The sequence below is a fragment of the Plectropomus leopardus genome, chromosome 17 (genome assembly GCF_026936395.1).
Source record: "Plectropomus leopardus strain MGB_pleo_1.0 chromosome 17, ASM2693639v1, whole genome shotgun sequence".
Classification (NCBI taxonomy): domain Eukaryota; kingdom Metazoa; phylum Chordata; class Actinopteri; order Perciformes; family Serranidae; genus Plectropomus; species Plectropomus leopardus.
In genome coordinates, this window is record NC_142192.1 from 15,032,404 (window position 1) to 15,048,894 (window position 16,491).

The 16,491-nt window shown below is 38.1% G+C and overlaps 1 protein-coding gene across 1 annotated transcript in view; it reads left to right on the forward strand.

Annotated features, from left to right (window-relative positions):
• The window catches only part of LOC121957830 (zgc:85777), a 39,262-nt gene that overhangs the window by 6,256 nt on the left and 16,515 nt on the right, over positions 1-16,491 (forward strand). The window contains exon 2 of the mRNA XM_042506617.2: positions 10,923-11,043. Within this exon, the coding sequence (XP_042362551.1) occupies positions 10,923-11,043 (121 nt within the window). The remainder of the gene's footprint in view (positions 1-10,922; positions 11,044-16,491) is intronic.

Consider the following 16,491-nt stretch of genomic DNA (forward strand, 5'->3'; position numbering starts at 1 on the left):
CAAATGAAAGAAAACTTTTTGACCCAGGGCAATTAACAGTTAAGTTTCACTTAAACTTTGTCTGGGGTTTTGCTACTCCGTCTGTGCCCAGAGTACGCTCTGCACCCCCAAAGTGTGGTGCAGTGTGTAACCAAATTGTATATGTATTTCAGTAGTGGTCCTAATGAAGGGTCCAGCTTCAAAAATATAAAATCAATGCATAGCTGCAGATGTTTTAATTGTGGAGGGCCACGACACATAATTGAATGTGTGGGACACCTTGTAATGGAAATGGACAGCACTAGACTTGTGGTGCTTAAAGCACCAAAAACCAACGACATGACTAAAACTCAACAGCAGTGTCTCTTTCTAGAAATCCTCACCTGGTTACTCAAGATAATCTACAGAACTTGTTGTGGGCAGTTTCATGCAGGAACTTTTTACTATGTGTGGAACTACACCCACCAACCATATCACTGTGCAGGAGAAAGTCTGCATCTAATCATAAACAAGAGGTCGGTGTAGTGTAATATTGGTACATCATCGGTATTGGTCAGTAAAGATCAGCTTTAAAATTGACATTGGAATCGGCCAACATGCTTTTTCTTATTTTGCACAATGAATGAATATTACATATTCTAAAAGGCATTGTATTGCATGTCTCCATCTGTTGATGGGCCATCACGATAAGAGTATGCATAATATGATGTTAAAAATATGAAAACCAGGTTGGAAAAAAAGTTGATATATCTAATGGTATTGACTATTGACTATCGGTTATCAGCTGTCCGCCAAATAAGTTGTTAAATATCGGCATATCAGATATTGGCAAAAAATCCTATCGCACATCCCTATAGTTGGATTGGGATGAACTGCCACTTTAATATTTTAAAGGAATAGAAATGCTTTAACAAAATCTCTGCTGGTTGTCTCATAGTATTTGTTGTCATATTTCTCAAACGTGATTGATAAAATGTCTTGATAATATTGTATCTTCAATAACCTCGTGAGTCCCAGTCCAAATGTATAGTAAATTGAATTTAGAGAATTGAATATTATGTATTGTATCGAAAGTAAACCCATTTTTAACACAACCATTTGAGTTGGACAGAGCAGTACAGTCTGTCCGAGTGTCCCAGGGGAAAAACACTCCAGACTGGACATTTGTAAGACCTGTGTTGTTGACCCTGTCTTTTGTGGCACTCCAGTGATTTGAAATTGTTCTGGCATGCAACACAAATAGTTAACAATAGAGATGTAGGATCACTCCCTCGTGACCTCTATGCTTCCCCCTTCCAGCAGCGAGTCATCCCTCCCTTTCCCTTCCCAGGATTTGAACTTTGTGCATTGATGTGGTTATTGTAGGCTAAAGGGGACCAGTAATACCTGCCTTTGTTACTGCTTTGTCTTGTGTTTGGCGTTATGTCAGGCATGTGCTCCATATATCTGTTGAAAGTAGTGTCTGCTTTCTTTCCACAATATTTTTATTAACATTTTACCAGCATGACAGCATGAGATCAGCCTTTTACATTCAGTGTATGCTGACAGTTTGCTTCCTTATTTCAAAAACAAAATACAAAAATAAATAAATAAAGAGGGCTGCAATCTAAGACCAAATATTGTCCAATAGTCCTGTTGATCATCTTCCTGATCTCCAATCTGTTGAACCGTCCACTATATGTCCGAAAAACTGAGAAGATATCAGTGTTTGCCAAGGACCAAAATGGCATCCTCAGCTATTTTCCCCTGCCCACAGTTGAGGCACATCCCTGATCCTTTTTAAAGAAGGACAGTCTTCAGACTGAACAACTGATCATAAAAAAAACGTAATTATCAATTCTGCAGTTAACAGCCTATCCAAAAAACTGTTTTAGCTCTAAAAAAAAAACAAAAAAAAAAACAACAAACAACAAACAAAAAACCGACAAATGAACACAGACTCAACAATATTTTGCTCCTCCTGTATTAACAAATGGTAATCTATACTAAGTGGATTTTAAATTGTAGTAGATACAAAATGTAGCACATACTTCAGAAAAAAAAAAATAAAATAAAACTTGTAAAAGTTTAGGAACTGTATCGTCTACAGCAATCAGTCACCTTGATCATCTGTTAAATCAAGTTTCTTGGCATAATTGATGAAAGGTCTCCAGATATTCTCAAATATGTACTGTTTAGCCTTCAATATGTAAGTTATTCTTTCTAATGGAAGGTCTGATAGCATCTGTCTCATCCATTGAGCTGTATTTGGTCTGTGAGTATTTTTCCATAAATGTGCAATACATTTTTGGCATTCAGTAAGCTGAGGTCTATAAATGCTCGTTCATTGTTACTATAATTATGTATCTTTGGATATAAGCCCAACAGGAAGAGCTTAGGGTCCAGTGAAATTTGTTTTGAAATGATCTTCTCGATTGTGGCTCTTACCTCTTCCCAAAATTTCTGAATCTTTGTGCATTGCCAAATACAGTGAAACCATGTCCCTTTATGTTCCATACATTTTGTGCATGTGTCTGGTATGTTTTCTCTGTATCGATTTAGTTCCACAGGTGTAACATATATTAGCATTAACCATTTATATTGTATTAGTTTTAGGCGTGTATTAATACTTTTGGACTGGGCATCGGCACAGGCTATTTTCCAATCTTCATCTGAAATTTCACTCTGCAAGTCCTCTTTCCAGGCATATAACTTAAATTGTGAACTTTCAGATGAGCCAGATGTCATCAAACTGTAAAACTCTGATATGATACCCTTTCTCAAACTGTCTTTTACCATCATTCCTTCCAACAAAGATCGTAAAGGTCTGGTGAGTGTATTGTCTTGATTCGCTTTAACAAAGCTTCTAAGCTGGAGGTATTTGAAGAAATGTTTTCTACTAAGTTTATATTTAGACCTCAATTCATCAAAGGACATCAATATATCTGAGTCTACCATATATAGATCCTGGATTGTTCTAAGTCCCTTAAAGTGCCATAATTTAAAGTTGCATCTGCTCTACCTGGTACAAAGTGATTACCCCATATTGGACTATATTGTGATAAGGGGTATGTTTCTTTTAAATGTTTTTTTATATCATACCATATCTTTACCATGTGTTTTACAATTGGATTTTTAGCTTGTTTCCGTAGTCTTTTTTCTGTGTCTGAGTGTATATATAAGGGAAGAGGCAATTTTAGACCATAACATTCCATTTCTGTCCAGTGAGGAGAATCATTTTTTGAAAAATAAAACATGACAGACCTCAGCTGTGCAGCCCAGTAGTACCACATCAAATTTGGACATTTTAAACCTCCTCTGTCAAATGGTAAGTACAGTAGAGACAAGCAAGTCGTGCCCTCTTATTGTTCCATATAAATCTAAGGAATATTTTTTAACTTTAGAAAACAAGTCTGAAGGTGGCGGCAGGGAATGTTTTGGAATAAATAAAGGAATTTAGGTAGAATGTTCATTTTAAAATATTAATTCTCCCAATTGTAGATACTGGTAATGACATCCATTTCTCAATAGATTCATTCGTCTCTATCATCAGAGGTTCATAGTTAGCACTGACAACATGTTCTAGTCTTGGCAAAATCTGTACTCCCAAATATTTAAATTGTTCTACAACATTAAATTGGATTGCTTCAGTGATTGGGTTCTGTCTTTCAGATGCTTTAAGTAGTAGTATAGAGGACTTAGTATTATTTACTTTATACCCTGAGACAACACCAAATGCATGTATTAGCTGTGACAGGGCTGGAATTGTTTTATTTAATTTTGTCATCATTAAGATTACGTCATCAGCATATAAAGCTATTCTGTGCTCCGTCGGCCCCACCGCTATTCCACTAAACTCAGAGTGTGATCGCACTGCTATTGCGAAAGGTTCCATTGCCAGTGTAAACAGTAGGGGCGACAGAGGGCAACCTTGCCGGCATCCTTTACTAATTTTTATTGGTTTTGAAACATTTTTATTTGTTATAATTTCAGCTGTGGAATGTTTGTATATCACCTGAACCCATTTTATGAAGTTGTTCCCACCCCAAATTTTTCTAAAACTTTGAAAAGATAAAGGCCATTTGACCCGATCGAAGGCCTTTTCGGCATCTAATGATAGAAGCGCTGTGTCAGACATTTCTTTATTTGCATGAATAATATTCAATATCCTTCTCACATTATGAAAACCTTGTCTTCCCCGTATGAAACCATTTTGGTCTCTATCAATAATACTTGGCAATAGCTTTTCCAAGCGTTTTGCTAAGAGCTTACATATTATCTTCAGATCAGAATTTAACAAACTAATGGGTCTCATGTTTTCACATTTGTTAGAGGGCTTACCTGGTTTTGGAAGTAAAATAATTAAGGCGCTATTGATAGAAGTTGGGAGACTATCATTGAAAAATGCCTCTAAAAACATTTCCAAAAGCGGTGTTAGCAATTTATTCTTAAATTTTTTGTACAGATCAATTGGGAGACCATCTGGTCCAGCCCTTTTCCCTGACTTCATATTGTCGATAGCATATCCTATTTCATCTTTGGTAATTTCTAGCTCTAGATTTTTTTTTATTTCATTTGGGATATTGGGTATTGATAGTTTATCTAAAAATCTATTCAGGTTTGGTAAGTCTGTTTCATTGTTGGTATCATATAATCCCTCATAATAATCCTTGAATGCATCATTAATTTCTTGAGGATCCACAATAGTTTGGCCATTGGATATAATGGATGTGATTGATGTTTTGGTTTCTAGTTGTTTAATCTGCCATGCTAATACTTTTCCTGATTTATCGCCTTGCTCATAGAATGTTTGCCTTAGTCTTAAAAGACTAGAAGCTGCTCTGGAGGCAGAAACTTTGTCATATTCAGCTCTCAAAATTAGTAAATCATTTTCCAATTGTGAGTTACTTTTCTCATTAACTTTTTCTTGGAGAATCTTTATTTTCTGTTCCAGCTGCAACCGTTCCTCACGAGCCTTCTTTGATTTTGACCCAGTATAGCTAATAATATGTCCTCTGAGAAAGGCTTTAAATGCTTCCCATTTTGTTCCCGCTGATGTTTGTATAGTATTAATTTCAAAAAACTCGTCTATCTGTCTTCCTATATATTTGACAAATTCTTCATCTTGTAACCATTTATGTTGGAAATGCCATCTAGGCGGGTCTTTTGTCAGTTTTTTATCCATATACATCAAACAACATGGTGCATGATCTGAGATCACAATATTATCATAGAAACAATTTGGAATTTTTGATCGTAGTTCTGAGGAAATTAAAAATAATCTATTCTGGAATAAGTCTAAAACCTATTAGAAAAACAGGAGTAAGCTTTGGCATTTGGTTTCAATTCTCTCCATATATCCAACAGATTCAATTCCTTAATGAAGTGATTAATTACTGTTCTACACCTGTTGTGTGATTGATCTGTACCTGTGGATCTGTCCATGTTGGGGTTTAGCGTACAATTAAAGTCCCCGGCTATTACATGTTGTCCCGCTAGTGTTGATAGCATAAGGAACAAATCTACGAAAAATTTAGAATCATCTGTGTTAGGGCCATACAGATTCACTAAATTTAAATTTTCTGAGACCAGGGAACCTTGGACTATTAAGTATCTTCCCCTTTTATCTTTGATTACATCTTTTACTTGAAATGGTACTGTTTTTGTGAATAAGGGTCCTTAACTCCCTGGTCTGGGATGAGAATGATGCTGTAAATACACTACCCTGCCACCTCCTCCCTAATCTTTTTAGTATCCTCTTCTAATAGATGAGTTTCTTGTAGAAATACAATTTTGGCGTCCATATCCTTTAACTTATTCATGACTTGTTTGACTTTTCTAAGTTGCTGCAGACCCCTACAGTTCCAAGAAACAAAATTAAGATTTACTCCTTGAGACATTCCCTATGGGAAATAGTAGATTACCTTGCCATAAAAAAATACACTTGTTGAGAAGCATAACATACCTGGATGTTAGAACCACATCCAACACTGTGAACTTGAACTCTTCCCCCGTGCCCACAATTGTGGGAACCCCCCCCAGAAGTCTCCTGTCTCCCGTTAAACCAGCAACAGTTCCACACTTAGTGAGGATCAGTCAATCCACTTCCTATTTTCCTAAACAAACAAACAAATCTCTGCTGCTCCTCCTATTGAGGCATTACTTATCTTGTCCTGAGTTTATACCTCATAACGGTTACATATTTTACCCCCCATATAAGATATGCCAAATTATTATAGTGTATGTATTAAGATTCCAATGGATGGAGCTTTAATATAAAAATAAATTCTGATCCATATTTTTTTTTTTTTTTACATGTGCATAGCTATGTTACAAGCTCGTCCTATCTGCCTAATTTTGTATCAGCCAGTGTGGTTGAATCATTTTAGTCTGTTATAGCACCATCCTTCAAATACAGCACACCGTCACAGTCTCATGTACCGGCATTACCGTTATTGTTCCTCGTCATTTAACTGTCCACGGCTTCCTCCCGGATCGTCTTTATGAACGTTTGTGCTTCGCCTGGGGTCTTAAAAGTGCGGGTTTGTCCTTTATATGTTACCAAAAGGTTGGCGGGGTGAATCACTCCATGTCGGATCCCAAGATTGCGCAGCTCCTGCCGGACCGGGTCGAACTGTTTCCTCAGTTGATGTAAGTGTCTGCTTTCTGTTTTGAGCTGTAAAAACATGATGTACATGTTTTATGTCTGCCTCGTGTTCAGATGTTTCTCAGCCGGTATGTTTTTCTTGGCTAGTCTCATAGTTGGCTGGTTTGAGTTTGTGTGTTTTGGAAGAAGAAAATGAGTGTGCATCACTTTTTGCAATCCTGGAAAAAACCTGTGAATTCTGCCTCAGTATTTTTTTTGTGTTTTTTGTCAGAATGATCCACGGGTCCTCATTACTCATTGGTGGTTGTGCTATCACTCTCAAGCAGTAATTTAACCAAGAAAAATCAAATAGCGTTTATTTTTCACAGTCCACATTATTGCACATGGCTCGTTGAACTCCTTTCATTGACCGAGGCTTGAATTTGATGTTTAATCATTACTTTTCATTGGCTTTACCCACCATTTAAAGCATATATTACTGAGAAGAGAAACACATTTGTGGAGCAGCTTGTAATAGGTCTATTAAAACCATGGCCCATTAAAGTGTTTATGCATTCAAATAAATAACACCAATAGCAAAGCTGTTTTAGTTGTTTTGAATATTTTGAATATAAGAGCAAATCCATTTGCTGGAAGAAATTTTGATACAAATTAAAAAGTCAGAAATAGAGAAGACACAGCTCATACATTTTCATTTTATATTTCATTCATTCATTTATTTTGCATGTACAGCACTTAATGCCGATAATATTTTGCATAAGCTGTTGTTGACATTCCATGCAGTAAAACTTCCTGTTGCTGCTGTGTGAGTTAGACTTATTAAAAGAGTTGGCAACAAATTGCAACCTTCAATCCGCACAACAGATCTACAGCCTATTATCTGCCTGTTCCCGCAAAAATAGCACCATCCGAGCGTCTCCATAGATTCATAAGTGCTTCTCCAGCTGTGGACCACTTCCAGGTGCTCTAAATGAGTCACAGCACCAAGGTTCACTCATTCCAAAGTCTATTCCAAAGTCAGGTTGCAACCCCCTCTTCACTCCCTGCAGACATTTTAGCCATGACTCACAAAGCCAGGCGCTACTGATAAACACTTATAAAGTGTAATACTGCTGAGAGACTAAACAAAAGCTGCTCTTACTTGTGAAGAATATTACGTAAAATTCTATGACGAGATTACCATTTGATCCTCTCTTGTGAATTCATTTTTATTCTTTAGTTCTGATACAAATTAACACAAAGCTGGTACATTTGGAGATATAGAATGTGTCTGTTATTAGAATCAGATACTGCATCAGCTAGTTAACAAGCCTCCTACATAGTGAAGTTATCCCTTTACCATCACTGCTTTTTGTTCCACTCTTAAAACATATAATAAAGTCATCCTTCATTTTCAGACAGTTGTGTATCCCAGGCTTTGTGGCTAAATAGATGGAGTGGCTGCTAACCCAGAAGGAATGCCATTACTATGGGTTTCAGTACCACGCTTTATTTTTGCACGCTGTTCTAAATATTACTTTAGAGGTCTTTCTACTCTGCCAAGAATAAAATAGTGGAGGAAACACTGAGTCGTTAAAATATCAGCTTTCTAGTGGTTGAATGCAAAGTTGTTGAATATCAGCAAAATATTGGCTACCAACAGCTTCAGTATAAAAGTATCAGTGTCATCCCAAAACCCTCAGTGTAATTTGCATTGTAACTGATACCATTTTGTGTGACCAGCATTGCCACTGAGTTACAGTATTGTTTTTAGCACCATTTTTCAGCTCCAAAATGACACATATTGGTTATGAAGCCAAACCGTCATTGTTTTATGAGCCTGCCGCTTGTCATATTACATGTCGCTAGCCAAGCGCTGGTTATCCGCGGGCACTGATACAGGAAATAGCATGCCATGCATGCTGTCCCTGTATTGCCATCATTATACCTTTACCATGTACTGTATTACATTTTTCCAGCCTGCTTTCTATTCATTGATATGTAATACCTTATCTCGCTGTCTGCTAGAGTTAGATTATATAGACTTAAGTGGGAATGTGCACTGCATAACAGGACATCCATTTATAACAGTCATCGTATGTTGTTCACTCAATGTTTATCTTCTTGGTGTTAGTAATGGGGCAGGAGATGGAATAGCAGGGCTGTCATTTGTTGTTAGGATCATAGTGAGGTTTAAAAAAATAAAATCTGTGCATGTTTTCCCAGATAAATAAATGTACTGTTTGACTTAAAATCCCCCAGAAAAAATGTGATAAGAATGATTTAATGCTGCACGATATAAGAAGAATATGCAATATGAAAAAACTTGGTTGAATATCACGATAACTACATAACTTTGGATAAACAGATATTAAAGTGTACTCAGTTCCTACTCAGACTTGCACAGGACCTGTACTTCTATGTTTTAATATGCCTCCGCGCCGTCGATAGCTGTGGCTGGACGGTATGTTTTCAGATTGTCTGTCCATCCTTTCCGTTCCTTTTCCGTTCCGTGAATGCAATATCACAAGTGTGCCTTAAGGGATTTTTTTTCAAATTTGGGCCAAACAACTCCCAATCCACTTGGACTCAACAATTTAGATTTTGGGGGTTGTGGGTCAGTGGTCAGGGTCACTGTGACCTCATCTGTCTTATCTCAAGAACACCTTTAGCTGATTTTTTCAGTTTTGGCACAAACATCAACTTGGACTCATGGATGAGCTGATTAGATTCTAACGTCAAGATCACTTTAACCTAGCATCTGTCTCAATATTGTGAGCACAATATCTCATGAACACCTTGGGGTAACTTCTTCAAATTAGGCACAGATGTCCACTTGGACTGAAGACTGAACTGATAAGAATTTGGTCGTCAAAAGGCAATGTCACTGTGACCTCACAAAACACGTTTTTGGCCGTAACCTCAGGATTCAGTTCATAAGCTTATTATAACATCTTGACTTCGTATATCCAAATGGTCAAAAGTCATCTTCACTGATATCATCATGTTCTGCAAAATCCATTTCCTGGCAGTTATTCAACATCATAACTCAGGAATGCCGTGATTGTGCATGACGCCACCTTCTACTGCCATTATTATGAGTCACACCTCCACTGTCAATATACGCATGGGACTTTTACCAACACCCATAATATTTGCACATAACATCACATGCTATCATAGAGTGCATCTAGTAACTTTACTCCTGTCATTATTGTAATATGACGTGTTTGTCACCATTATCGCTGTGCATCTCTCCCCCTCTCTCCCCCTGTCTTCCCCTCTATCTGTCTCTTTCCTTTTTGCCATGATTGTATTTCATTTGTTATTCACAACATCTATTGCACGTCTGTCCGTCGTGGAAGAAGGATCCATCATCATCCTGAGGTTTCTTTTATTTTTTTCCTCTGTTTCAGGGGTTCTTTTTCTTCAGTTTTTCCTCAGGTGATATGAGGGTCTAAGGGCAGAGGGATGTCATGTGCTGTAAAGCCCTCTGAGGCAAACCGTGTTTTGTGATAATGGGTAAATGGGTGATAATTGACTTGACTTGAATAAAGGGACAGACATTTGGTCAAATACTGAATTCACAACACTAATCTTTAACTTTGCTGATTCTGTAGATCTCCTGTGCTGCCAGGGGGATTGTGTGTGTGTGAAGCATCCACATTTTCACAGACATACGTAGATGTAAACTATAACTGCAACTTGACTGGTTCGTAGAGGCATATAACCAGGAGGTGATATATCCTTGTTATTACTTCACTTGGGTTTTGAGAGGTGCAGTTTTTATTCGTGGACAGGCTGAAACCTCTTGACAACTTAACTGTTTATTTCTTCTCTGCTCCGATTATCAACAACAGTCATATGGTTTGCTCCAAGTTGTAATGAATGTTCTTTTGCGTTCCAACTCGTGTGTTGTTTTATGACTGACCGCCATTTCATCTTTGAAATAAACAAGACAGCCTGACGGTTCCTGCCTTCCAACTGTGTGCTCACTTTTTCGAGCACAGGCTCTATCGGGCAGCTGGCTGAGTTGATTTGATTGATTTAGTGGCTCTTCGTAGCTTTTCATTGGCCATGGCCATTGGGCAATCCTTATTGTTGGACCCTGCGTAACTACAAGGGCTCTGAAGACTGGCTAGAGAGTTACTAGCATGGTGTGTATCCAGATGAAATAGTGACCACAGGCAGAATCTAATTTGTGGTTAATATATTCCAGGGCGATATCACAGTCTCTAGGGATGCATTTTTTGCACATGCTGACATTGTGATAACGATAAAAAACAATATATTGTGCAATGTGCAGCCCTATTTCGTGCACAATATTAGAAGTATGCATACATAAACATATTTCTCCCCTGCTGTTTTTACGCCCTAGATCATCGACCAGGAGATCAACCCCTACGTGGATCAATGGGAAGCAGAGGGGAAGTTTCCAGCACATAAAATCTTCAAGATCTTAGGAAGTGCTGGCTTTCTGGGAGTCAACAGGTCACCTGGTAAGAATGTTAGATTGTGTGTTCATTTGACAAGATTGTATTTAAAAACAAATGCATGCAGCAGCGATGCAGTGGCTCAGTTATTAGACACATACTCCTAAATAAAGTTTTTCTCTCCTGTTGTTGTGGAGTTTGGCTTGACATTGCCCAGAGGAATGAAAGTTGTTGTTTATTTTGTCACCTGTATCTTTGTTAAAATCTATAATTGACTCACAGTGCATGCTGGGAAAGTTTCCAGCCCCGGAGAGTCTGAAAAGGAATTTAGGATTGTCGAAATGCGAGTGATTTCGTTTTTGAAAATCAGAGACAAATGACATTGTACTGAAAAATGATGGTTTAATTAATCTAGTGGGTTTTTGTGCATTATCCGGAGTGGAGCGATTAGGGAAAATGTCTGTTTGATTTAGAGACCCAGAAGCCCTTTCTATTATAGAGGAAGCTTGTTTCCTGTGAAAGGATCTAAGGAGATAATAAGCCTGCCGGGAAATGATAATAACCATCATATCAAGGTGCCAAACTCAATGCACCTTTTGTGCTGTTGGAAACAAAAGCCATTTTGTTTAATTGTGTCTCACTGACAAGGTTATTTTAATAGATAATACAGTAACATTTAAGTATTTGCCCTGCTTTTAACCTTTATACCTGGCTTTTTTTATGTTAACTTGAATGCCTTAAATTGACAAGTCAGGAGCATAAAAGTGTTCAAAACCCAAAGATGTTTACCTTGTGTTTGCGGAATATTATCCATGAAATAACAAATAGCTCTGTTAGTGTTTTGAGGGCATATTCTTGGCACAGACTTAATTCCATTTGTATTCTTGGGCATTTTAGTAAGTAATCCATACAAATATGACGACCGATTAATGAACCATGCCTCAGTCTACATGATATATGTTTTTTGGGAGGTGCCGTTTCTGTTGCCACAGCAAAAACTCCCGTGATAAATTATAAACATATCTGTGAATTGAAAAGGCCTCGGCGAACCAAAAATATTGCTTTTAAGGATACCATTTTTTAATCCAACATTAAACAAGAATAAAAGTGGGGGGGCGTGGTTATGGCGCGGAACTAAGCACACGTTGTTTTTGTAGGCTCCTGGCGATATTTCTGAAAAATCCTGTAAATTCTCCTTAAACTACACAACAAAGGATAATTCATATCTGCGTTGATTCTGGTACACCTGCGGATATTATGCCACCAAGAAAGCTAAAAATAAAACTTCTTCAGGTGAGGAAGACTACGCCTAAGATGCTAACTACCAAGCCAACACCAGGTGATGCTAGCTCTGTGCCAAGAGGAAGGAGATGGCGCTGATACGACTGCGGCACGCAACATGGACCTCGGGCAGGTACTCGACATCATAAGAAGTGATTTCTCCTCAAAGATCAACGAGGTCCTGGTAGCAATTCAAGATGTTAAGAAAGAAGTGCAGGACTTCTCCACACGCTTAGACGAAGCAGAAGATGACAGCAATGTGGAGGACACAATTAACTCCAGAGAAAGTTAAGTCTGATATGCTCGGTAAGCAAGTGACACTTCTCGCAAACAAACTTGACGAGCTCGAGAACCGCTCACGCCGATCCAACCTTCGGATAGTCAACTTGCCAGAGAAGATGGAGGGAAACGATGCCGTGGCTTTCCTGGAGAAATGGCTCCCCGAAGCGCTGGGACCAGCGACATTCCCGAGACCACCGCTGAAAGAGCATTACAGATTGCCCGGCCGCGACGCAACCTGACCGATCAACAAGAGAGTCCTCATCGTGAAGTTTTTAAACTTCCAAGATAAAGTCCGAGTGATGCGAGCAGCCAGCCAAGGGCAAGGTGTTTTGCAGCCGCCAAGAGATCATGTTTTTCCGGATCTTTCCACGGAGCTCCACCGGCTAAGGAAGGGATTCGGACCGGGTGAAACAACAGCTGATGTCAATGAACATTCGACGGAATAATCTACCCAGCTTAAACCACGAGTGACATCTGATCGGACAAACACGTGAGTTTGAATCCCCAGCTGAGGCTGAAAAATTCATCCAGGGTTTACAGACCACAAAAGACTCACGTAATAACTAAAATGATCTGCTGTATCATTTATCTGCCTGTAACAGATTGATAATAGGGGCCTTTTAGGGCCAGCAACATACATGTAAAACATTTTTTCTCTTTTTTTTCCTCCTTCTTTTTCTATTTTGTTATTTTCTCTCTGTAATTCCTTCACTCTCTCTAATCTGGTGGCTCTTTCATTTATTTAGTTTTTATAGAAACCACCACGCCATCTTTTTAAGTGGACGTTTAACTTGTCCATTAGAGGGTCTATTTATTTACCTACAGATAGCTTTCCTAAAAGAAAGCCAGGATACAAAATGTCAATGGTGTATATTTTACCTGTTTTTTGTTTGTCTGTTTTTTCTTTAAAAAACCCTGGTAGTGTAGTTTACACCTTTTTTGCCAGGAGACACAACAGTCTCACTAGTTCTGTTATAATGACAGCTTGGTTAGTCTTGCTGCTCCCTTTGTTCACATTGGATCAGTGTGTGCACTTAACTGTACCCCTGCTGTCAGGGGGAGGGGTGGGATGAGGAAAGGGATGTCCTGTTCAGGTTGACAGCCCAGGGGTTCTGTTTTGGCAGTTTTGAGTTGTTGTTTTTTTGTTTTTTTTTGTTGTTGTTGCTGTTGTTTTTTCTTTTCTCTCTTTCTCTACCTTCAGTTCGCTTTCTGCTTGTGCACTCTGACAATACACTATTGAACAAGTTCACCTACAACTAAAGAATGATAATTTGCTGGACAAGCTTGTTTATTATTATTAGGACTTGATGACCGAACTAAAGATATTAAATTCACTTGAACGTTAGAGGGATGGTAAAATTACCTAAATTAAAACAAGTAATTACCAGGCTCAAACAGCTCAAATCCTCAATAGTGTTTATTCAGGAAACCCATTTACCCAATGAGGACTTGATAAAATATCAAGGCGAGATGGCCAGGAAAGTGCTAGTTTCCTGTTTTGCCTTTCATTCGTGAGGAGTTATTGTATTATTTCATAATACAGTGCCTTTTCAAGTAAACAACTCCATTCATGATAAAGCTGGTAGATTTCTGGTGGTCCAAGGAACTCTCTGAGGAGAAAATATTAATTTGGTTAACATTTATGGCAACGATGATAACCCATCATTTTTGAAAATTTATTTCTATTTGCTGGCCAGCTTGCCTGGTAAAATTATATTGGCTGGTGACTTAAATTGCGCTTTAGACCCGAAGCTTGATCGCTCGTCTGGGACGGATACTTCCCACTCTCAGACAAGGAAAAAATTCAACAATATGAAAGATTTGAACCTATGTGACCCTGGAGGATGCAAAATCCCAACAAAAGGGAATTTCATACTCGCAGTATTTAGAAACTCACTCCAGAATAGACTACTTCTTAATTTCTGCATCTCCTACCCAATATAACTAATAGTTTATATGATAGCATTGTTTTGTCAGATCATGCCCCAACCTCATTATGTTACAAAATTAATCAAGTTTAACAGGCATTCAACTATTCTAGTATTACACCCAAAGTGGTTACAGATTCAGACTTTTTAAAATTTATAGGAGAGCACATTGACCTCTATTTCATTAAATACGGACCAAAACATCTTGAAATATTAGATGGGACGCTTAAAGTTTATATTAGAGGGCAAATGATAAGCTTCACCAGCTCTAGTTAATAAATTCAAACAGACAATGAGTGAACTAAATGATAAAATTAAAGAATTAGAAGGGGAAATTATCATAGATGATTCGCCACAAAAGAAACAGGAACTGATGATCCTAAAGCAAAATATGAGGAGCTTTTCGCTTAAAGCTGAAGAGGGTCTAATAAGACTGAAACAACTTTTATGACCAGGGCGAGAAACCCGGTAAAATTACTGGCTTGGCAGATAAAAAGATTGAATCTGAGAGCTATTAACTCAATTAGGAATGATCAAGTGAGAATTATCAACAGATCCTCACCGAAATTAATAACACATTTGTATCATACTATAAAAACCCTCTACAGTTCGACTACCCACCAAATTTGGTTAACTAAAACAGTTTCTTTAGATGGATTGATCATACCCGTAGATCTCTGAAGATTCAAAAATTGAACTAGACAGGAACTTAATTTGAATGACATTCCAGTGCCATTGCAGAAATGAGAGGAGGTAAGGTTTCAGGTCCAGATGGACTTCAATAGATATATAAATTATTTAAAACAAAATTGATAGCCCCACTATTGGAGGTTTATTTGAATCCTTTAAAGCAGGTTGTCTCCCCACGCCATTACGGCGCACTAATCACTCTCATTCTAAAACCTGGCAAACACCATTATCTGAACGGGATCTTACAGACCCATATCATTGTTAAATTCTGATGCTAAGATAATAGCTAAGGCTCTCGCTATGAGATTAGAAAAGGTTTTGCCTGCCATAATACATATAGACCAAAATGGATTTGTGCAAAATCGCTTAGGGGTTCCATAATGCAAGGAGAGTTCTTAATATAATTCATGAATGTGAAGAATCCCCAGACTGCAATACTTTTCGGTCGACGCAGAAAAGGCGCTCGATCGTGTCGAATGGCCTCATCTCCTCGGGTACTTAATGATTTGGATTTGGTGATAGCTTTTGTAAATGGATTGAAATCTTACTTGTTGATTCTTCTGCAATGGTGTCTACTAATAATCTCATCTCCCAACCTTTTGAACTATTTCCTCAAGGCACTAGACAGGATCACCAATTTCACCTCTTCTTCTTTGTAATAGCCATGGAACCATTAGTTATAGCCATTAGATCACACTCCTCAATTCATGGTATTATGACTGGAAGCATAGAACATAATACAGCAATGTACGCTGATGATACTATTGTGTTTCTGTCACATCTTACAAAATCGATTCCTTCTATTAGAGCTTTTTGGTGAATTTGGTTCCTTCTCTGATTCAAAGTGAACAGAGAAAATCATCTATCATGTTCTTGAATGCTAAGGAGAGGAAGAACCCCCCTGTAGAAGCACTCCATTTGTGAATGCCACTGAAGGATTCAAATACTTGGGCATCCAAATTACCCCAAAATAAACAATATTAGCTCAGCTAACTATGATCCCTTGTTAGCGGAGGTGTCAGAGGAAATTACTAGGTGGATAACACTGCCTTTTTTCTATCCTAGAAGGATAAACATTATAAAGATGACTTTACTACCAAAATTTCTATATAAGTTCCAGTCTATTCCACTGGCCCTCCTCCTCATTCTTTCTGAGGACCAGAAAGCTTTTTCTAATTTCATATGGAATAATAGAAAGCCAAGACTTAGACTGTCACTATTATATTTGCCTTACGATAGGGGAGGGCTGCAACTACCAAAACCTAGAATGGTACTACTGGCTGCTAAACTTAGGGCCACAATGTTTTGGTTTTCTGAAGATGTTCACTTGCCC